General features: G+C 42.5%; 1 protein-coding gene across 1 annotated transcript; it reads left to right on the top strand.

Moving 5' to 3' along the window:
• Positions 1–457: 457 nt before the first annotated feature.
• On the top strand, positions 458–22,033 carry DSG2 (desmoglein 2; the record flags this gene model as incomplete). Its single annotated transcript, XM_084226190.1, has 15 exons — positions 458–502; positions 6,358–6,393; positions 7,256–7,390; positions 8,322–8,480; positions 8,745–8,889; positions 9,973–10,133; positions 10,965–11,099; positions 11,241–11,426; positions 12,353–12,612; positions 13,297–13,439; positions 13,996–14,223; positions 15,716–15,946; positions 16,954–17,100; positions 18,208–18,548; positions 20,498–22,033. 15 exons carry the CDS (start codon positions 458–460, stop codon positions 21,521–21,523), a joined length of 3,378 nt encoding a protein of 1,125 aa, XP_084082316.1. The 3' UTR covers positions 21,524–22,033.
• Between the last annotated feature and the right edge of the window lie 225 nt (positions 22,034–22,258).

The following is a 22,258-nucleotide window of genomic DNA, read 5'->3' as shown; positions in this document are numbered from 1 at the left end:
TATAAAAAACAAGGATTACGGAAGGTTGTCCTAAAAACGCCCACAATTTTATTTCCCCGTGAGAATGCGCTCCCCTCTACCAATCACTCCTTAACGCATCAGTTTGTTGCCGCAGCCCTGCGCACCTCCCGCACACTCCAGCTCGCCTTCCTCGGCGGAAGCGGGGCAAACAAACCAAAGCAAACTCTGGGAGCCCTGGGGAAGCCGGGGCCCGGCGCTCCGAGGGCTGCCTGCCCTGAGCAGCCTCGGCGGGCGGGGCGCGGACGGGACTCTCCGCCGCGGGCCGGGCGGGGCTCGGGGCCGGCTGCCTCTCGCCCCGTCCCGGCGCGGATCCCGCCCGGCACACTCCACCCACCCGCGGCTACTTGTGCCCCCTCCACGGCCCGCCGGCATTCCCGCCTCGGGCGGCCGCAGGAGCCGAGCCCTTCCCGTCCCGTCCCGTCCCGGTACGGCGGTCATGTCGCGGGGCGCCGTGGCGGCGGTGCGGCTGCTGTCGCTGCTGGTGAGTGCGGGGCGCTGCTTTGCTGCGGGGGTCCCTCGGTACCGGGGCGCTGCTTTGCCGCGGGGGTCCCTCGGTACCGGGGCGCTGCTGTGCCGCGGGATGGAGCCGCGGTGGTACTGCCGCCCCGAGTGCGGCCGCCGGAACGAGGTGTTCCCATCGGCACTTGGCAGCCCTCCTAACGCTGCGTGTGGCCGGGGACGGGTTTGCTCTCTTTCTTTGGGAATTAGGTAAAAGCCATCGCCATTTGCTGCCTGAAGGCAAGTGGAGGTAGGAAATCCCAACAGGAGCGGTATCTGGGATGGGTGGGGTTTGCTGAGGTGCCGGGAGGAACCGGACGCAGTAAGAAATTCACATTGTTGCCGTTTTCATGTTCAATATACTCTCTATACTAGTAAATTGCATTTTCCTTCCTGAGGGAATAGTGCCAGGAGGAAAGATGAATCAAAAAGTTTGGAATTCTTTATCGCCTTAGAAAAATTACACCAAATTCTTAACAATCAAGGACTCTTCAGACTTTCTCCTGCCCTTCCCTCACTGTTTTTCAGCCATCAGCCTTTAGATCTTCCATCCTATGAAATTCTTTCTCAGGCTAAAAGCAATGACTGTCTCATAACAAACTGAGAACAAAACACTTGGTTTGCTGGATTTGGACTGATGCTTTCTAGCTCTTTCTAGCTGGTTTACAGCAAACTCTGTTGTATCTGCGGCATTTTCTTTTGCTTTTCACCTTTCCAGGCTGGCAGAACGCCTGCGGAAGTTGGGCGGCCGCCACTCAGACAAAGGTGAGAGTGGAGGCCGTGCCCTGGGCTGTGCCGGGAGCTGCCGAGCAGCTGGGCAGGGATCAGGAATGGCTTGTTGCATGGACAGAATGGAAAGAGCTGGGGGTCAGGACCCTGTTCCCTGAGCTTGCGAACCTGCAAAATCAGATTTGTTATCTGGAGACCTGTTGTCTGATGACTTTGTTACAGACATATAACCATATGTCTGTAAAAGTGCATAAGTGCTTAAGTTGGCCAGCAACAGTTAAACCTGTTTTTACAGCAAGTTGGTAGTTGGGGTTTGGTTGAAAAATGTTTTATCCTCATTTTGTCCAAATTAACGATGGAAAACATGGAGCACCACTTGTGCAAAAGGTTTTATCCATTCTTCCTGCAGTACCTGAAGCCACACCATCATCCATTTTTGGTGGGTTTGGTGGCTCAGGATGCTGTTAGTTTTGCCTGAAGAATATTATTTTTCTCAATCTTCATCATTGTCAGTTTCAGCTAAGGCTGGGTCAGGATATGATGTACTGAGAGTCAACTCAGTTTGGCCTAAAAGACTCATTGCTAGAATATTAGAGTGAATAAAGCTGCCTTAGTTGGCTGATGGCAGAAGAGAAAGAGAGGCACTGGTGGGTTTTGAAATTTTGGGGTTTTTTTCCTAATCTGGGCATTCATGTAGCAAATAGTCAAGTTTCTTATTTGAGAGTATTGGATTAGGGTCATTTATTTTCTTATGAATCATAAGTAACTACTGAAAAACAAAATTAGTGTAAAAGTAGTGTCTTCTCAAAGCATCTTCTACCTTAGAAACCTCAGTAATGGTAGGTTCTTCCTCTCCCAGTTTTTCCTGGAAGTATCTCTCAGTGCTCCCTCCCTGCCTGCAGGCTGCATCCCTGTATCCTCATCCCTGGGTACCTGGCAGAGGTCACCGCAGACCTCCCCAGGCCCCTGCCTCTCACCCTTTTCCAGGAACTTTTGTGTTGGATGCACCCAAGGGTTGGGCTTGACTTGGAGCGTGTCCAGGGCACACACCCAGAGCCAGGGGCCTGCTGGGTGGGCACAGCTATCAAGGATTATTAGACTGGGAGGTTTCTCAGTCATTTCTAAAGGGGGTGGACATCATGGCTTCAAGAGAAGAAGTCTTAGAACACTTCCTGCATTTGAGTGAAAGAATAGTTGACAGAGATGTATGAATCTTGCTATGGGAGTAGCAAAATTTACCTTTTCTCTGAACGTCTTCCTCAGATTGTACTTTGTTGATATTTGGGGTGTTAGACTTAGGCTGGGTATGATGAAATTCAGTCCTGAATATATAAGGTGTAATGTCTGTAACTGTGACTCTGTAATGTCAGAGTCAATAGCAGTTAATTTTCAGAAGTCACAGGAACAAGTTAAATAAAAACCATCACAAAGTGGTGCTTGGTTTTATGAAGAACAGAGGTGAACTAATTCAAAGCAACCTAGCTTCTGTTGCCAGTAACATGTTGAAACATGGTAAAAGTATTTACAACCATTGATTCAACATTTTTATATTGTTCCAAAAATGAGGGAAAGCCCAGCTGTGGTGAGGTCTGACAGCAGCTTAGAAATACATAAGGTCTAGTATTTTATCCATTCAATTGAACTTAAGTGGTATGTTACTTTTGAGACCAGACTTCAGAAAAAAGTGATTCTGTTCAGAAGGGACTGCAGAACAGTAAAAAAAAAAAAAATCTAAAGTCACAAAATCCTGTTTTATGATTTTTTAAGGGAAATTAAAGAACTGGTAGTTGAGAAAAGACAGTGAGTAAGATGTTTGATAAGTTTGCAGATACATGAAGAGTGGAAGAAAAGCGAATTGCACCATACAATGAGAGCATTGCCAACATGACAAAGGAGGTTAGGTTTGAGGCTAAGACATCTCAATATAGACACTTAAGTTTCTGTGAAGGTATATGCAGATGCAGTGGATGCTGAGTGCACCTGTTTGATTGGATCATATTGTACTTTTGAAGAAAATCTCAAGAGAGTGTGAATTGTACCCCTCCTGAGTGAAACCACGCTGGGAGATCCATCCATCTGCTTGTAGATGTTTGATCTGTGGGGACAAGCTAATTCTAGTCTGAAGGATCCATCAAACCATGGGTTGTATGGTGTTGGGTTCCCTGCATGAAATGCTTTGCCCTACAAATCCTCCTGTGTTTGGGTTTACAATACTTAATTGGACATACAGTCAATCAGTAGAGCTCCGAGAGAAATAAATACAGACTGGTTTGGGGCAAGTTGAGCAGCACTCTGATCTCTGTGGGTATTGGCTATTTTCTGCTGGTCATAATGGAAGTTTAGGAACTAGCTGTCATTTAGATATGTAAATTTGTGTGCCTTACTCTGAATATCATGCAAGCAGCAATATGGTCAACTGGCAAGGAGCTAAGAATTAGGATAATAAAACTAAAATTAACATAATTTTCATCTGTAGGACTATCTAGGAGCCCCCTTAGGTTAGCGAGGCTGAGGGACATCCGTCCCTCATTTTTAAGAACAGGATAAACACTTGTCAGGAAGCATTTGGGTGGAGTTTGTTTTCCCCAGGGCCAGGAGATGTACTAGTACATGACCTTGGAGGGTCCCCCTTGCTTGCTTCTCTGAGGTCTTCACATGTTATCTTCAACACCAAACTGACTCCCTGGAGGTACAAGCTCCAAATCTCCTAACACACAGCACACAGAAAAGATCGCACTTCTAGTCATTACTGTTTCCTGGTGTAGTAAATACAGACACATACTTTCTTGGCTACTCAGTCTTTATGGTTTTACAGCTTCAATCTGAGCTTTATTTTCAAAATCTGTCCTTTAGTCACTTCCTGACTATAGCTGAGAAGGGATTTGGGCAAGAGCAGCCTTGCAGTCACTATACATGGCAGTCACTCCCTTCTTTCCCATGCCTTCTTGCCTATTCCTGCTCCTTTCTGTAGTGTTTCATTCCAATTTCATTACTTCAAGCCTCAGACTATTTTTTGTAACCATCCTGTTTTCTTCTGACAATGTGTTCTCAGCTCTGGTCAACAGGTGTCATCAGTAGGTGTCTGGTTTTTGAGCCAAGATAGTGATCCACAGCAAATGACAGAGTTTTCCTCCTCTGAGCCATTTAACAGAAAGGAGTTGAAAGATACTAAAAAGAAAAAAAATGGGGGGGAGGGGGAAAATTCACATGTTTGACAGGCAGTAAATTCTGACATTTCACTTGTCCTTGAGGAAAATGTCACTTTGCCCCGGTGCTTTTCCCTCAGTTTAAAATTTTTGGAACTTCAAAAATTTTTCAATAAAAAGGCTGGACCCCTTTATATACTTTTTTCCCCTTGTGAATATTTCAACAAGGCAGTTTTTCCCATCTTGTGAATAAAATCATCATTTGCAAAAATTTTTTGTAGATATCTTCTAAGTCCCTTGTGAGGCTACCTGTGGACTGCAGATTGAATAATACAAGAGCAAAAGTATTTTTTACTGTCTTAGCATTAACCTGGAAAGTTTTGAGGGACATTTGCTACTATGCAAACAAATTGATTTTTTACTTTTACTTATCTTAATGAAAGATTTTGTTTTTATGATGACTAGTGGTATTTTTGACACATTTTTGTCACGCATCTCAGTGAAAGATCTGCTTGTTCTTGGTTTTCAGACATTTTTGTTTATACTGGGTTCTCAAGTTTCCAATACAAGGAAACTTCTCAGCACATGCCTCTTGTCTCCATTCAGTTTTGAGACACAGTTTTCCCTCCAGTTTACCAGTTAGAACAACCAAGGATGTTTCTGATGATATCTTGACAATTATTCACCTTCCAAAAGAGTTGGAGCTTCTGTGGAAACCTTTACCATAAAGAAAAATTCTCCTGACACTCTTGCTGGTATAATCTCATCAGTCATGAAAATAAATTTTGAAAATCCATACTATTAGAAAAATCAAATGAGAATAAGAACACCCATGAAAACAGCTTGGTGTGAGATCCTGTACCCTTCCTGATGCATATCCATTAGGAAATTTACTGCTTGATAATTTCTGTCTTCAGAATCTATACATTGGGAAAAATACCATTTGAAAAACAGTTTTGTTGAACAAGTTGAAACAGAAATCTGCTGTATTGCTCAACACAGTCTGATGGATTGTGTGGGTACAAGATAACATCTTAAAAAAAAAAAAAAGGAGCTGTCATCAATTCAGTAATCAAGGCTGAGTCAGAGGGAAGAATAGGGAGAGCCCAGTGAACAGACTAGAAACTAGTCAGAGACTGACTTATTTGAGTCGAAAACCACCTTTTCTGAGCCTGCTTTGCCTTAGGCATAGTATGCCTGAGAAAATAATCACCTAAGTTGCAAAATATAAGTAGTAATAGTTTTCAGACCAATAACAATATTTGCTACCTGTACAAAGTTCAAAAGCTTGATTTGTAGATTTCCCATGTTACAATAGCCTACTTTTTATTATTGCTGCTTCCCACTACCTACATTTTTTGCAGTTTGAGGGGTTTGCAGAGTCTATGGTGCCTGGAAAGCGGACATAAACATGGGGTCTCTGAAAAGTTGGCTTCTTCCAGCCAGGATCTGTCACCTAACTGAGTCATTCAAAGCCATGCACAGCTGTCCTGGCCTATCCTGCTGTGTGAAGAGGTGGGCAGTCCCAATGCTGAATGTTAGCCTGCAAGATTTTGTCAGAGCAAGCGCCTCTGCCTGGTTGAAATAAGTGATGCTATTCATCCTCCCAGCAAGGTTCTGAGTAGGAGAACTGCTTCTGTCATGTACACTTCAGCAGATAAACACCATTTATCTGATTTTCTTCTCTGATGCAATTGGTAACCCACCACAGCCACAAATCCAAGGCTTGCCCAGAAAAGAGAGCTTCTCCAAAGTGCTGCATGTTTTTAATGACAATGGTTATGGGTGAATTTTTGAGAAGCTGTTATGGGTAAATGGGTAAATAATAAATATTAATTTGTACATGTCAGAAGCCTTCTTCCTTATGGCTCTGCTGCTCTTATGAAGCAGGTCACAAAAGTTATGTTCTAGTGCTGCTGAAGAGACATGGAATTAATAATGACTATCAAAATTTCCATTGCAGATCTGTTTGAATTATGGACATGGACTCTATGTGAAGGTAGGATATAATGGAAAGCTTTTTCTTTATGGGGCGCCTGTAGAAGGGTTCTCTGAGCAACATGTCAAAGCCACACCTTATTTCAGCTGAAAATGTCTTGAATTCTGCCATTTTCTGAAATGTGAAAGCTGCATAATGAATAGAGAAATGAAAGCTGAAAAGTAAGTTAATGGATTCCTACATCCATCACCTAGAGTGGCACTGAACTTTAAGAAACTTTCCCTAATGCAGTAAAAATGTAGATTGCATTTTGAACTCAGTCGATGAAAAACCACTGTTTTATTGAATATGTTAAACTGGGAGTCAACAGAGACAGTAGAAAATAAAATGGACAGAAGGATGAGGGGTCTCATGCACAGTGTAATGAGATGTAGTTAAACAGGGATAGTAGAGACATTGGGTGGATTAAATAGGGGCCTGCTCTTCCATGTATTCTGTTTCAGAGAGAATGTTAAATATGCAAGGCAGTATTGGTGGGAAGATAAACACGGTGGTAATGCAGAAATGGTTGTTCAAAACAGCCTTAGTGCCAAACTCCTTCCCACATCTGATGACAAACATTTAAATCTTCCAGAGCAGGTGTATTTTCACCAACCACTGGTCATGGAAACTTGCTCATATTTTTAAAGCCTGTCTTGCTTAACTCTGTCTTGATGAAAAGACCAGTGCAGTTTTCCTCTTCAGCTTGAGGACTGTGTAGCTCTCAGATTGTGACTCAGAAGGCAGATGCTGCTCCATGATTTTGAAGTTACTAGTTATTGAAAGAGCAAAAGTTGCTCAGAAGTCTTGGCTACGGCAGCAATAAAGCATTTATCTGAAATGAGTAAATGCAGTGCTGACGTTCCATCTTGTCTTTTCACAGGTTTATAACCGAAATGACAGGAGTGGCCTGCTGTCTCATCCCAGCAGCCCAGTCAGACAGAAGCGAGAGTGGACAGTCCCTCCAGCTTTCATACGGGAGGAGGAGGACAATTCCTATAAGAATCCAATTGCTAGAGTAAGCCCAGGAAGCAGTTAAATATGAAATACACATAAAAAATAGAGATGAAAATGTAAAAATAAGAGTGTGGCTTCCCTAAAAACATGCACAAACATTTCTGTAATTTTAAAGGACTTGAATACCAGTTGAAGAGTGACACATTTCCTTCTGTTTCCCTTATTTTTAAAGCCTGGTTTGGCTCAGTTTCTCATCTTTTCATAGTCCCATTTTTCATTAAGCTTTGGGAATGCAATATCTTTGAGTTTTTCCACCCCACTACCCCTGCACAGGTGGGGTTGAACTTGGCAAGTGAGTCCCAAATGTGCTGATTGGGCAGAAGGATGTACATAGAACATGATTACGTATGCCTAGTCTTTTAGGAAACAAAGCTAAAAATAACCCAGGTGTTATCCTGCATGAAAGAGTGATATGCATCTCATTCAGCACCAATGTTCAAACCTAAATTCACCGCTCCTACCACTTCAGCATATGAATGACTGCAGGTGGTGGCAAGCAGTTGCCCTCTGCTTGGGATGCCCCTTGGTGGTGATACTGGTACAATGCACACTTTTCCAGATGGTTTGAATATCTGCTGACAGAGAAAGGGTGTAATCTTTAGTCTCTGCAGCCTCTTCTAAGTGTTCATCTCCAGGTCTGACCTTTTTCCTCCATCCTATCCCTTCTCCAGTCCTGGTATATTTGCTAGCTGAGGTCTTACCTCCCAGATCAGCTCCCTGCTCCAGATGTTTCTCATCTCCCTGCACCAGATTCTCAAATAGAACATGCAGCCTTTCCTGCATTCATCTCCACAATCAGAAGAGTGCAGGGAAATGTGTTAAATATTTTTTTTTTGTTTCTTCATTACAAGACAGAAAAAATATCTTGTTGCACTTTTAAATGTGGTTCTATTTACTGAGTGCTATTTAATTTGTTATATTCCTACTCTTAGATACATTCAGATCTTGAAGATACAGGAATAGTAGTAACTTACACTATATCTGGTCAAGGAGTAACAGAACCCCCTTATGGATTATTTGTTATCAATGGAAGGACTGGTGACCTGAACATAACAGGAAGGGTGGACAGAGAAAAGACTCCCTTTCTTCTTGTAAGTTGAAAATTAATTTTTTTCTTTATACGTCCCCTCCTATCCATTTTTAATTTATTTTCTTTAAATGTGTCTGCTTAAAATAATACACATGTATTTCTGGATATTTGTGTATACACGCTTGTTTTTGTAAGCATATGTAATAAGTTTTTATAGTATTTAGACTTTGTTATATATAGTGGGTGTATTTCTGTATTGTATATGCGTTTGTATATATGACAGTCACTCATTGGATTCATTTATTGTTTCTGTCTGTATTATCAGGTCCGAGGCCATGCACTCGATAAGAATGGGGCAAAACTGGAAGAGCCAATAGACCTCCCAATTAAAGTTGTGGACATTAATGACAATTTTCCAGTGTTTTCACATGAAGTTTTTGTTGGTTCAATTGAAGAATTAAGTGAAACGGGTAACTTTATTTTAATTTTTTTTTCTTTTAGTTTTTCCCAGGATATGCAAGGGGACATGTGAACTTACACTGTGGAGTAGTGCATCTGCAGTAGCAAGGGCATGTCCTGTTGCCAACATAAGCCAGGTCATCCATGTGTGAATGAAGGATCTTATTCAAGGCTGTGTTGTGTGATTAAGGGAGAGCATCCCCCTAGGGGCAAGGGAGAACAGTATTTCCTCTTGTGGCACCTTTGGTTTGTTGTCAGAGCTACCACAAATCCAGGAACCAGAGTTGTTCTGCAGGAATTGCACAGGAAATGCAATCTGCCTTCTGGCCTAGTAGTCACAGCCTATTTAGGAGGGACTTCACTCTGCCATCCTCATCCAAAGTCCTGCTTTATTTGTGGGCTGGAGAGGTAGTTTACTGGTAAGCACGTATGGCTGTGCCATTGAAAAGCAGGTTAATGGGCATTTTCCTATAGACATCAGTAAACATAAAAGCAACAGATTATTTTCAAGAAGATTAGAAAAGCTGGAATAAAACTACCTCTACCTAATAAATACCTGGCGGTGTGTCTGTTTCCATGCCACTATAATGTGAAGAAACTTATTCAATTATAATGGGATTGCACCATGGGTACCACCATGTATATTGAATGAACCTGTTGGAGGGCATCAGTACAGACAGTGGTTTTAATAATGTTCAGGTAAAGGAATAATTAGTGCTCTCTTTATAATAATGTGTGAGGGAAACATAGCTCATTGTTCAAAAGCTTGTACTTTCTGCTCTGTGTGGTATCTACATTTTTTCTGTCAGAATTACTGAGAGAATTTAACCCGTTGTTTAATTTGCACATTGAATTTTATGAGTTTCAGATGTGTAAATGCAATCTTTTTGTTGGCTAGAACATATACTTTTAACATGTACCTATTGGGTTTAAGAACACTTCCTCAATTTCATGCATTAAATAAATGAAGTCACGAGCATCAGAAAATTGTGCAGTGCATCTAACAAAACGCTCTTATCTTTGACATTACAGTAAAGGTATTATACCAGTGCATGGTGTGTAAACAAGTGCCATATTTTGTTTGTGTTTTCCAGGTACAATTGTAATGAGGATAAATGCAACAGATGCAGATGAACCAAATAATCTAAATTCCAAAATTGCTTTTAGGATTGTTTCCCAAAGCCCTAGTGATGCATTCAGCATGGATAAGGATACGGGCGAGGTTCGAGTAGCGAAAATAAACCTTGACAGAGAGGTAAAAAAAAACCCTCCCATTTTGATGTTTGCTAGTAATGGTTTTCTGGTGCCCTTTGTGTCACCCTTACCCCTGCCTGCAGAGCTGGCCCTCTTACCTTTCTTAACTTCCCTTGGGATTAAAGCCTTGTCAGTCTGATGCATGCTTTTCAGGGACAGAGGGAGGAGGCAATGGGATTAAGGCTGTATCCCCCCCATCACCTCCCTAGCACAGCACCAGCCTGATGGTTGTTGCTTTCTGTCCCTCCTGTGCAGTCAGGGCAGCAGTACACAAAACAAGGTGTCATTTCTTTCTCCTGGGGAGTGTATGGCAAAGATAGCCTCAATCACCACCTGCAAAGTTGCTGGCTGCATCTGGATTTTTGTAGACTGCCATGCAAATCGCAGTTCAAGGAGTTAGGACAGGTGCTACTGTGAAACTGCATTGGAAGTCACATATTACCAGGGACGTGAGCTGTGCTTGCAGAGTTTTCATCTGGCCAGCAGATGGTGATGGGAATGCTGGCTCTGTGGCTGAGGGATGTGGCTCTGCCTATGTCCTGACATGTAGTCAGACACTGATCCTGTCCCTGTTGATGGTCACTGGAATTTCTTACTTTGCTATGTAAGTACAGTCTGACTCTTTGTGGGGAAGGTGTGAAAGTCCTGTGCCCTTTGCAAAGCCTCAGTTCTACTCCAGCAGAATCTGTCAAAGCACTTGTGTGTGACATTTACTTCTAGCTAGAAAGGAGTTAAAATTGACCATAAGAGACATGACTAAAATGCAACAGAGGTCATATAGCTAAGGAAGAATTTTTAGCCAGGATTAAACACCTTTTTCTTACCATGACAGACAGAAAGTAGCTATTCTTTGGTGGTGGAAGCAAAGGATCGTGGTGGTGAAAAAGGTGGGAATGCTGCGACATGTTCTTTAGAAATCAAGATTCTGGATGTCAATGACAATCTGCCTGTGGTTGAAAGTCGTGCAGTAAGTACAATTATTACAATTTTTAGCATGTTCCTACGCCTGCTAGTACCCCATAATAAGACATTGTGCAAAATTCCTTTCACTGATGAAAATGAGGTAAACCTGACATCTTTTTAAAGAGTGGATTTTTTTTAATTGCAGTTTGAAGGAAGCATTGAAGAAAACAAAGCAAATGTGGAAATTATGCGAATAAAAGTATTTGACAGAGATGAAGAATTTTCTGATAATTGGCTGGCAAACTTTACATTTGTTTCTGGTAATGAGGGTGGTTTTTTCAAAATTGTAACAGATACCCAAACAAATGAAGGAATTTTGACCGTTGTGAAGGTAAGTATATATTTTAGAGAGTCTACTTTAAATATTAGAATAATTTATCCATCTGTGTTGACAAATTGTGTTTATTCAGTCAATATGTAAAATGTGTGGATACTCTGCCATATTTTTAATGTATTCAATAATTCCATGCAAAGTAATAATTTTGTCAAGCTTTTCCGTTTGCATTCTGTGTGATCACAGAAATATAACTAGTAGGGCAGCAGTCCTCAGACTTCCCTTGCCCTTTGGGCAACAGTACTGACATTCTGTAAACTTTCACATTTCTGCTGTCCTTGATTTCAGCACAAATTTCTTTATTTCCCCTGGCCACCACTAATGTTGCAGACAACACCTGTTCCATGATCCATGGGCTACAGACAGTTTTATAAATTTCAGAAAGTTGAAATGATGATGAAAATATTTTAAATTAATGTAAATGTCTATTTTATAATTTTCACTTTTCTTTAGTCCACAAGTACTGAAGATGCAGAGTGCCCTAAGTAGCGCTTTTTTTTTCCCAGCTTGGGTTTCCTTATCAGAAAACTGCTAATTATTAAAAAAAATTTGAGCATTATTAAGTGAATGATTAAGTTTAAAAAAAAGGAAATGCAAAAAAAAAAAATTTGGAGAAGCCAGGTAATTGAGGACTGATTCATTGAAAGCACAGGCAGAATATGTAATAGGACTCCTTTCACAAACATTGAATAAGTTTAATTCAATAATATAAAGCCATACCTATAGTCTCATCTATTAAAAATGAGCAGGAGTAACAGGTTAAGAAACATCCTTACTGCTTAAATATTACTTAAATACTTACATCCCTATTACTCAAATAAGTATGCTATAGTATTATTTAAATATTAAATGTATGCATGTTGTCTAGATATTGGATTCTGACAAATTCTGAATTTTATTTATTATTTTCTTTATTGCTCTAGGAGCTGGATTATGAAAAAATGCAAAGCCTAAACTTAGGCATTGTTGTTACAAACAAAGCAGAGTTCCACAAGTCTATTAAACCTAGTTACAAAGCAGAAACAATTCCAATCAAAATTAAGGTGATCAATGTGCAGGAAGGCCTTGTGTTCCCTGGTGGCACAAAAATTATTGAAGCAAGTGAGAAACTGCAGATAAAACAGGTTATTGGACAGTACCAAGCTTATGATGAAGACACTGGAAAAATTGCAGAGCGCGTTACGTAAGAATTGTTTATAACCATAACTGTGTATGTCAGAAATCATATCCTATTGTCAAGACTTGCATGTTAAACTGAAAAAATTTAAAGGCAATAATTTTCTGCTAAGGATAATTCACACCTTAAACATCATAATGATCCTCAATATTCTATTATGCAGAAAACTGGTGACATAAAAATCCTCCTTCTTTTGTTGCATATGGCAAGATCTGAGTGTTTGAGTTGAAGTTGTTTGTGTTTGCATGGTGTGTTTTTCATACCTGTCTGCTTCTGAGATTAGATTTGCCAATCTGATTCCACTGTCTCCAGTAAAATTAGGAAGGAATATGCAGAAACATTTATCAGTCAGACAGAAAGGGTGTAGCACAGATATGTCTGCATGTGTGCACTTTGGTTTTGAATCATAGCTTTTCAGCTAGAATGTTATTTAACCACCACCATGGCCTTTACAAATGGTGCACAGCAGAGCTGCACTCCCAGGGGTGGACCTCTTTCCCCCATGCCTGTAATGTAGTTTTTCATGGGTGTCTAATGCTCAGCTTTTGCTAGGAGAACAGATGGGGGGAAGAGAACAGTACCCAGCAGTGCAGCTCTGTCTCCTGTTCCAGTCTCACTGCCTGATTGTACTTTCTGTACGGCACGAGTACCTAAATCTTTCATTGTCCATCTTTGTGTTATTTTCATCAGATACATGAAAGGAAAAGATACAGCAAACTGGATCACCATAGACTCAGTCACAGGTGAAATCCGACTTGCTAAAAATCTTGATTACGAATCACCTCATGTAGTAAATGGTACCTACACTATCACCATGTTGGGTGTAACTACTGGTAAGTTGAGAGGGTTTTGTTTTCACACAAATTGTCTATCTACAAGGGTTGTTGGTTTAACCTACCCATCTCTAAAGTTAGGCAGCAAGTGCAGTCTCAGTATTCAAAGAAGACACAGGCAACTCATTTTTTGGAATGGGCTCCCAAGGTGTCTGTTTCTCCCCTTTGACTAGATGGAGGTGAACTTTTTATAAAAAAGTTTTCAAAGACAGGTCTGATAGGAAACCCTAGAGGCAAGATGGGAATTGCCAAAATGTCAATATGCCCATTCATCAGACTTCATAGTCCTAAGTTTTTTTGACTTCTGAGCAAGAAAGACTCTGAACTTTTTTTTTTCAAGTTAAAGTAATAAAACAGCTTGTCTTCAGAAGAATTTTGTCAATATATTTATTAGCATTGGGAATGAAGCACTGCTGTCATAAGCTCCAGGGAGATCTCTTTCAACTTACTACAGCAATGTTGGGGTTTTGGGAGATACTAAGGTTTGGGGTTTTTTTATTTTAAGATAAATTTTTATGCACAAATCAATTTAATTTTTCATATTTTAAATTCTTAGATTCCCCAAGGAAAACGGTCACTGGCACAGTCGTCATTCAGGTTAAAGATGAGAATGATAACTGCCCAGTTATTGTGAACCCTGTGCGGTCTGTGTGTTCAGATGCAAAATTAGTTGATGTTACAGCTCATGATTTGGATAGTTACCCAAACAGTTATCCCTTCAGCTTTACTGTCATTGATGAGCCAGAAGGGACAGCAGAAAAATGGATAATTGCATCTGGAAATGGTAAGAAATGGTTTTTTAATTACTTTCAGTTCTTTAAAGTCCTAAGGTTGTAATTTATTGATTCCAGTCAAGCTGACAGTTTGGCTGAGTGAGACCAATACAGCGACCCTATATGTGGAATCAAGCATTAAGACCATAATTTCCTTTCTGCTCCCTGTTCTCTAAAGGTTATAAAAATCCAGACATGCCCCCTGGCCTCTGGGGTGTGTTGCCTTCCTTCAGTTTGACCATCTTTGTCTGGCTTGATACCCCATGTGTGATGACCAGAATTTCATGAATAATGCTAGGACCAAGCTATCCCCATCTTCTTATGGACAATATGCAGTGACCCATTACCTGAGCATTGATGACAAGCTGTACACAAGCCAGCAGTGTGTCCTTGTGGCCAAAAGGTCCATGGTGTCCTACACTACATTAGGAGGAGCATTGCCAGCAGGTCAAGGGAGGTGATCCTGCCTCTCTCCTGTGCTCTGGTGAGGCACATCTGGAGTGCTGTGTCCAGTTCTGCCTCCTTGGTACAAGAGAGACGTGGAATTCCTGGAGCATCCAGTGGAGGGCAACAAAGATAATTGGGACTTGAGCATCTCTCCCGTGAGGTCAGGCCGAGGGAGCTGGGCCTGTTCAGCCATGAGAAGAGATGACTCAGAGGAGACCTCATTGACATCTATAGGTATCTGATGAAGGTAGAGTGTCAAGAGGATGGAGCCAGGCTCTTCTTGCTGGTGCCAAGCAATAGGACAAGAGGCAATGGGCAGAAACTGATGCTCAGGAAGTTTCCACCTGAATACAAGGAGGAACTTCTTGTGTCGTGACTGTGTAATTGGAACAGATGGCCCAGAGAGGGTGTGGAGCCTCCCTCACTGGAGATACTCAACAACTGTCTGGATGCAATCCTGTGCCATGTGCTTTAGGGTGATTCTGCTTGAGCATGGAGGTTGGGCCCAGTGGAGATGCCCCACTGTGGTCCCTCCCAACCTTAATCAGTCTGTGATCTTCTGCCTAGTTAGTCCTTGCCATGACATAGCCACAGGAGCAGGTGTTTTGTTGACTCCTGATCTCTGTCTGTGGCCTTCAGCAGATTAATCTCCTCAAGACTGAAGCTGTTTCCCTGTGAGTTCAGCCTTTATCTATCCAGATGACATGGTTGATGCTATACAGGTGATTGGGCTGTCTTCCATGCTGTCTCTGGTCATGTGAAATTTCACAATTATCTGAGGCTGCAAGTGAGCATGGCTGCTCACTTACCAGCATGAATTACCTGATAAAAATAAAAATACATAAACTGTAGCAGCAGCTAATTAAACTTAAAGCCATTGCATTGGGTGGGCTTAACTGAAGGGGATTTGTTGGAAGACTGTAACAGTGGTATTGTAGTTAGTTTACAGGAGTCCGTTTTCTCTCTGCTCACTCCTTGTCTTTTTTTTTTTTTTTTGTCTTTTTTTTTTTCTTTCTTTTTTTCTTTATCTTTAACCTCCCTCCACTTCTGTCTCAGACACCAGCGTGCAGCTGGTACCACAAAACCTGAAGCCGGGCAGAACTGAAGTTCCTCTGCTAATAAAGGATTTCCAAGGGGTCAGCTGTGCTCAGCCACAGTCTCTGCAGCTGACTGTTTGTGAGTGTACAGATGATGCTGTGTGCCAGGAGAGGTTTGTTGGTGCGAAGTCAGTGGGTCTGGGACCAGCAGCGGTTGCGCTAATCATCTTGGCATTTTTACTTTTGCTGCGTAAGTAATTGCTTCATATTATCTCAGAAACACTGTAAATGTGGTCTGCAAAGCATCAGGAAAGAAACAATCCAGCTCCCAGGTTTTATCATCTTGATACATTCTGTGTAAACTCCTAGTCTTGTGGAGGTCATGGCAGATCCACAGCTAATTTTGGTAATATCAGCATTTCACCCTCAAAGGATTTCAAGCTGTGCATTTTAAAATTAATATTAACAGCTTTTAATATTTGTTTATGGTGCAGTAAATAACAAGTGGGGAAGCAGTGAGGAATGCTTTTGGTATTCTGAGATGTCCCCAGGTGAACCCTAGCTCTTCCCACTCAAACCATTCTCTACCGTCTTTTCTGTCACTGCAGATTCACTGCCTTGCTCAGAGCAGCATGTGACATTGTTCTTTGATGAGATAAAGAAAAATAAGAATATTTGTAGTTCTGCTGTGGCCAGGTGTTGCAGTGCTACATTTAAACTCCCAATAGTTTTTTGCTTGTGCTGGCAACAATCTAATTGTGATGAAAAAAAAAGTTCATGCCACAGGAATAATATTATCTGCTTCTGAAACTGGGTTATTTTGAGTCCCCCAGGCAACACTCCAGGCAACATTCTAGTGGTGAGATGGAATTTACATGATGCCATGTTGTTATCTGTTAGTAAAAGAGGAGGAGGAGTTAGAAATGCTGAGGTTGTACAGTGAAAGCCAGGGCTCAGAATTTGTATATGAGATCTTTGATAGAAGTACAGGTACAGACACGTGTGGCCATCTGCAGGATTCAGACCCTGATGTGCTAGTTGTCAGTTTGCTCTCTTGGAAACTGGCCTCGGCATATGCTTCTAGGAAATGCCTTGAATATTTGGGAACCTGCCTTCAGCCCTTGCCAGCCCTCATACTGATCACTAACTCATTAAAAATACATTTGGGTATGGGAGCTGGCCAAACTTAGAGTGGCTGTAAGCATGCTAAGGTCCTAATAACCACACAGCTAATGGCAACCTTCTGTTTCCCCGTAGTTGTTCCACTGTTGCTGCTGCTGTGTCCGGGTGGCTTGGGAGCGAAGGGATTTGGTGGAGCAAAGACGTTTGCTGACATACCAGACCACAGTGAAGCGATGCTGCGTCAGTGGAACAGTGAAGGAGCAGCTCCTGAGGAGAAGGCATGTATCCCTAATAGCCCTTCTCTTTGATTTCTCTCCCAGTGTTCAGTTTGGCACCACACTACAGGTATATATTTTGAGGCTCTACAACAGATTTTAACAACACATGAAGATTAAGTAAAATTAACCCTGGAGGCTCAGTGGAGGATGCGTGGGAGATGACTTCCACCAGCAGCTGTAGAAAAAACCATAGCACTTAAATCCCAAAACATAGGGAAAGCAATCCAGCCAATGCTGATCATATCAGAAGATAGGACTGTGGGAAAAGCGTTGAACCAATAGAGAATGAAACATTTGCATTTGCAAGCCTGGAATGCTCTGCACCCCTTTGGGAGCATGATAAAGCAGCAAAATGATGGGTTATAATGGTGAGCTTCCCTTCACTGATTTAACGTTTCAGACTGTTTTAAATTACTTCTCTGTGTATTTTCTTTTTGAAACAGAGGAAATTCCTTGGTAAAAAAGAAAAAGGCAGAAAAAGTGCAAATCTGCCAAGGGAACAGTAATTACCAAGAGAAATTTGCTCTTTGTTGCTACACTACAAAACAAGGTTTTCAAAAAAAGGACACGACACTGACATGCTTTTGCACAATAACAGAAACAGAAGGTAAAAGACTTTGATTTAGGGCCAATGCTCACACGAAATTCTTGTTAAAAGATAATTAACGAGCCAAACTGTTAGGGAAAAAAAAGGGCCAGGCAGCAGCACAAAGGTGGCATGCAGTGCATACTTCCCCACTTAGTATCTGAGGAAAACTGGGCAGAGTTTTCTTGGAACAGCTGAGCTCCCTAGGTTTTGCAAGCGTACTTTTGGTGAGGTTTTTTGTTTTGTTTTGTTTTGTTTTCATTTTCAATCCTCTGAGCTTCAAGAAAACAATGATCTATAGAAACATTTCCATAAACCTTCTTAGCAATACATTTGTGGAAGCTGCACCCTGTATTAGGAGGCCTTTTACTCTTTGCAGCAACATGTATAAGTGCAAATTCAAACAAGTCTTAAGACAGCACCCTCCCTGTTCCCACCCAGCCCCACTGCTGGTTTGGTGAGTTCCATGTGCTAGACAGCAAAGCTTTCATGTCACATCTTAATTTGTCTTATTTATGTAGCCAGTGCTAAGCTTCATTCCACCCACTGCACTTGGGAACGTGAAAGGAGGAACAACAGCAGCGGCAGCAGGAGCAGCAGCAGCGGCAGGAATGAGTGGAGAAGAAGCTCTAATAGGAGCAGGCAGCTCTGTCTCTCACGTAGGAGAGCATCACAGCACCATTACCAGGGAAAAATGGGAAGAGCAAAGGCGTCTTCTTTCTGCTGCTGACTACGGAGCCATGGCAGCTGGAGCAGCTGAAGGCATGGCAGGTGTGGATGGCAAGACAGTCCTGTCTGGAGGAGGAGTTGCTGTGGGAGCAGCTGGAGCCATGAATGAAGAATTCTTAAGAGACTACTTCAATGATGTAAGCATATGACCCAAAAATAACAGTATCTTAATGTCTGCACTTAGCATTGTGAAATACCATGTTATGACAGACAGAGGTGTGTAGGTATGTAGATTTAAACAGTCCTGATACTGTGCACGTGGAGTTGGGGGCATTAAGGATTTTTGGAGTGTGACAATGTTCAGTCTTCTAGCACTGAATGCTTGCAAGGCCACACAAATAGACCTTTCTCTCAAGGGAGGTGTTTGTGGATGGGATCCAGAATATTCAGCAATAGCATAGGAGCGCCTTGCCCGGGAAAAAGCCCTGAGAAAGACTGTGTGATCTAAATCTCAGGGACTTAAGAACATGAAACTGATCTCTAGGGAGGCACCGGTGACTCATCATGAGTCACAGCTCCAAACTTTACCAGGGAGCAGGTTTTTGAAAGATAAGCCAAAGATGTCATACACCAGTGGGTGGGGCTGTATTTTCAAAGTAGCTGATGCAGCAAGTGGTGCTGACTTGTCTGTTTGCCCAGCAGCCTGGATAAAGGGCCATTCATCAAAAGTGCATGAGGCATATGTTGCAATCCCCTTTCTTTTTTTTTTTTTTTACTGACCTAACCATTGGCCAGTAGGTTGTTCCTACTTGTTGAAGCTACTTCTCTTCACATTACACATATCATTAGTCCTTTGGCTGGTGAGCTCCTTGTAGTGAAAGTTTGACTTCCATGCACCATCACCTGTACAAACGAAATGTCTTCACATCCTACAACTGGCAGCTGATGGGGTTTTGCAGGGGAGCAGCTTTGCAGATTTCAACCACCACCTCAGGCCGGGGAAGGATTTGAGCTTTAGGTACTTGTACGTCTCAGAGTGCTCTTTCTTCCACTCTTTGTGACATAACTTTAAGCATAACTGCCTGATGAAGTCTGCAGGAGGAAAGTCATACTCGGTATCCATACAACTTCTGGGAAGCTAAAATATTTAGGGATTAGGGGTAAGGAAGCAGACAAGTAACCAAACAAAATAGTTTCAGCTGCTGATTTTTGTGGCAGAATCTTGGGTTGTGTGCCTACTTCCAGGATCAAATGCAGATAAACATGCAGAGTCAAATGGGTTCTGGATATATAGCATGTTACACAGACTCCTGAGCCAATTTGCACTCCAGAACTTCAGATGTGGCAGAAAGGTGGTTCTGAGCACAAGCCAGGAGCCATATTAGATAAAGCTGGTTCAGCAGGCCCACAGGATTTGGCTGTCTTCCCTTTTGGAACTGGAGCTGATGCAAACACATACACAGATATTTGTGCCAGCACTGCACCAGCTCCGTGGCAGACACCACTTTCAGACTGAGCTGTAAGCACTGTAGCCAGAATTTGTGAGCCCTCCTTGTTACCAGATAGCAGGCATAGAGCCTAAGAATTTATATGATGAACTATGCATCCATGGTTTACCAATCCATTTAATTTTTATTTCCTATTGGGCATCTTGGATGTGATCCTGTAGTCTGCGCTAGTGAAAAGGGCCTTGGTAGGTGATAACATGTCAGCACGTACCCAGTAAATGTTTGTTTAAATGTTAGGATACTCTCAGAAATGGTCTTGGTGTTCTCCCAGAAAAACCTAGTTAGAGGTGGTGTTCATTCACTGAACTAAAACTGAAACAATTTCTTCATGACTGTGGATCAGTATCACAAATGGCACATTTGTGGAAGGAACAGCAGCAGGTGGTGATGGTTTCCAAGGCTTTAAATATAATCTCAGATTTTTTTTCTCATCAAGTGTACTGTCAAGTTCAGACTAATTTCAAAAAAGCAAAAAACATGTCAGGTACAGCCCTCACTTTGTTGACAGTTTCTGTGGGATCCATTCAGTTTCTTATTTTGAATTTGTTGAATTGTCTAAGCATTTCTGATTTTTCAAAATTACCAAGTCTAGAGCTGGCATTAATGAACTTTTGCTTGCTTTTGTTTTCTGTCTGCAGAAAGCTGTCTCTTTTGCGGATGAAGATGAAGAGCAAGCTGCAAAAGACTGTCTCCTGGTTTATTCCCAGGGAGAATCAGGCTCCCCTCACGGCTCCGTTGGCTGCTGCAGCTTTATTGAGGGGGATTTTGACGACCATTTTCTTGATGATTTAGGAGACAAGTTTAAGACTCTAGCAGAAATATGTATAGGTAGACAGATCAACATGAAAGACGGTGGCTACAAGAACGAATCAGGTTTTGGTCTTAGTGAAGCCAAGTCACAGTTCTTACATCAGCAAAATGCTTCCACCTCTGAACAAGCCTTTGCTTCAGGCAGTGGTTTCCAGTCCATCCCTCCCGTGCACACAGGCAGTGGCACAGGAGAAAGCACCCTGTCCAAGGAGGTGGTCACAGAAACAACTTTTTCATCATCCCATTCGGGGCAGCACAGTGCCCGGCACGTCCCCACGGGCCACGCGGAGAGCAATGTCACCGTGACGGAAACGTCCTATTCTGTGGGGGCTCCTGCCCGCTCAGCCCCTGTCTTTTTAGACCCCCCGTTTAAGGAGAACGTAGTGGTGACAGAGAGAGTGCTGGCACCTGCATCGAGCATTCAGGGCATGGTGAAAATCCCTGATTTGCCACATGGGAGTAATGTGGTGGTTACAGAAAGGGTGGTGAAGTCGGCGGGTGCGGGGACAGGAGCCCTGACAGTTCAGGATCTTCCTGACTCGCAGTATGTGGTGGTGAGGGAGCGAGAGAGGGTGCTGGTGCCTGCTGCAGAGCAGGGCTCGCTCGGCTTCCCCGCTGCCACAGAGGAGCACGGCACGGTGCTGAGTGAAAGGGTGGTGACAGCCTCGGGGCTGCAGAGCAGAGCTGAACAGGCAGCAGGTGCCAGCTCAGGAAGGCAGGAGCGTGCTCTGATCGCAGACTCCCCACTTAACCTGATGGGCTCTGACTCACAAGGGCCACCTCCTGCCAGTGCCACGCTGAGCAAGTCTTCCAGGGTCACCAAATACAGCACAGTGCAGTACACTCGCTCATAGCCTGCCCCCGTGCAGGGGTGGCAGTGTCCAGCACCCTTCTGTCTGCATGCATCCTGCCTCGGGCTTTTCCATGAGATCCAAATTTGCTGGAGCTTCCAGAATGACACGTACTCATTTGCACTAGTTTGTATAAATATGATTATATGACCTGGAAGCAAGTAAGGAAATCTGGTGTTATGTAACATTGGCAGGGATGCCTTTGAAATCGAGAGATGTGGGAAATACTTTTTTTTCCTGGTTTGCTATTTTTTTATTGTTTTTTTATTATGCAGATAGTGTAACAATGCCACATAACCAGAGCTGCAAAATTATGAATTATGGGAAAACAGGAAAAAAGTCTCCAATCTAGTGATGGATAGTAGCCTGCAAAGCACAAGTAAAGTTTTTGAACTGCTATTGAGTGTATCTGCAGTCCTCCTGCAAGGGCAATCAGTTTCTCATTGTGTGTTTGCTGTTGTGTTGTGGGCCATGGTAGCTCCTCCTGAAGCTTGTAAGAAATCATCCTGAGAAGTCCAGGCCACCAAAGCTAGTATGCCTTCAGAGCAGCGGTGTGTTGATCTCCTGAAGGGATGTCACAATTTCAGGTTATCAGAATTTGTAAGTTAAGCAATCAATACTTGCATGTTACCACAGCAGTTAAAGAAAGCAAGTAGCAAAAAAGCTGAGAACTGCAAATTTTCATTACCTCAGTCTAAAAGTTCTGTTACTTGGTGTGGGTCTACACTGACATGGACA

Source organism: Fringilla coelebs (genome assembly GCF_963513975.1).
Source record: "Fringilla coelebs genome assembly, chromosome: 1".
Taxonomy (NCBI): Eukaryota; Metazoa; Chordata; class Aves; order Passeriformes; family Fringillidae; genus Fringilla; species Fringilla coelebs.
This window is presented reverse-complemented; position numbering and strand designations above follow the sequence as displayed.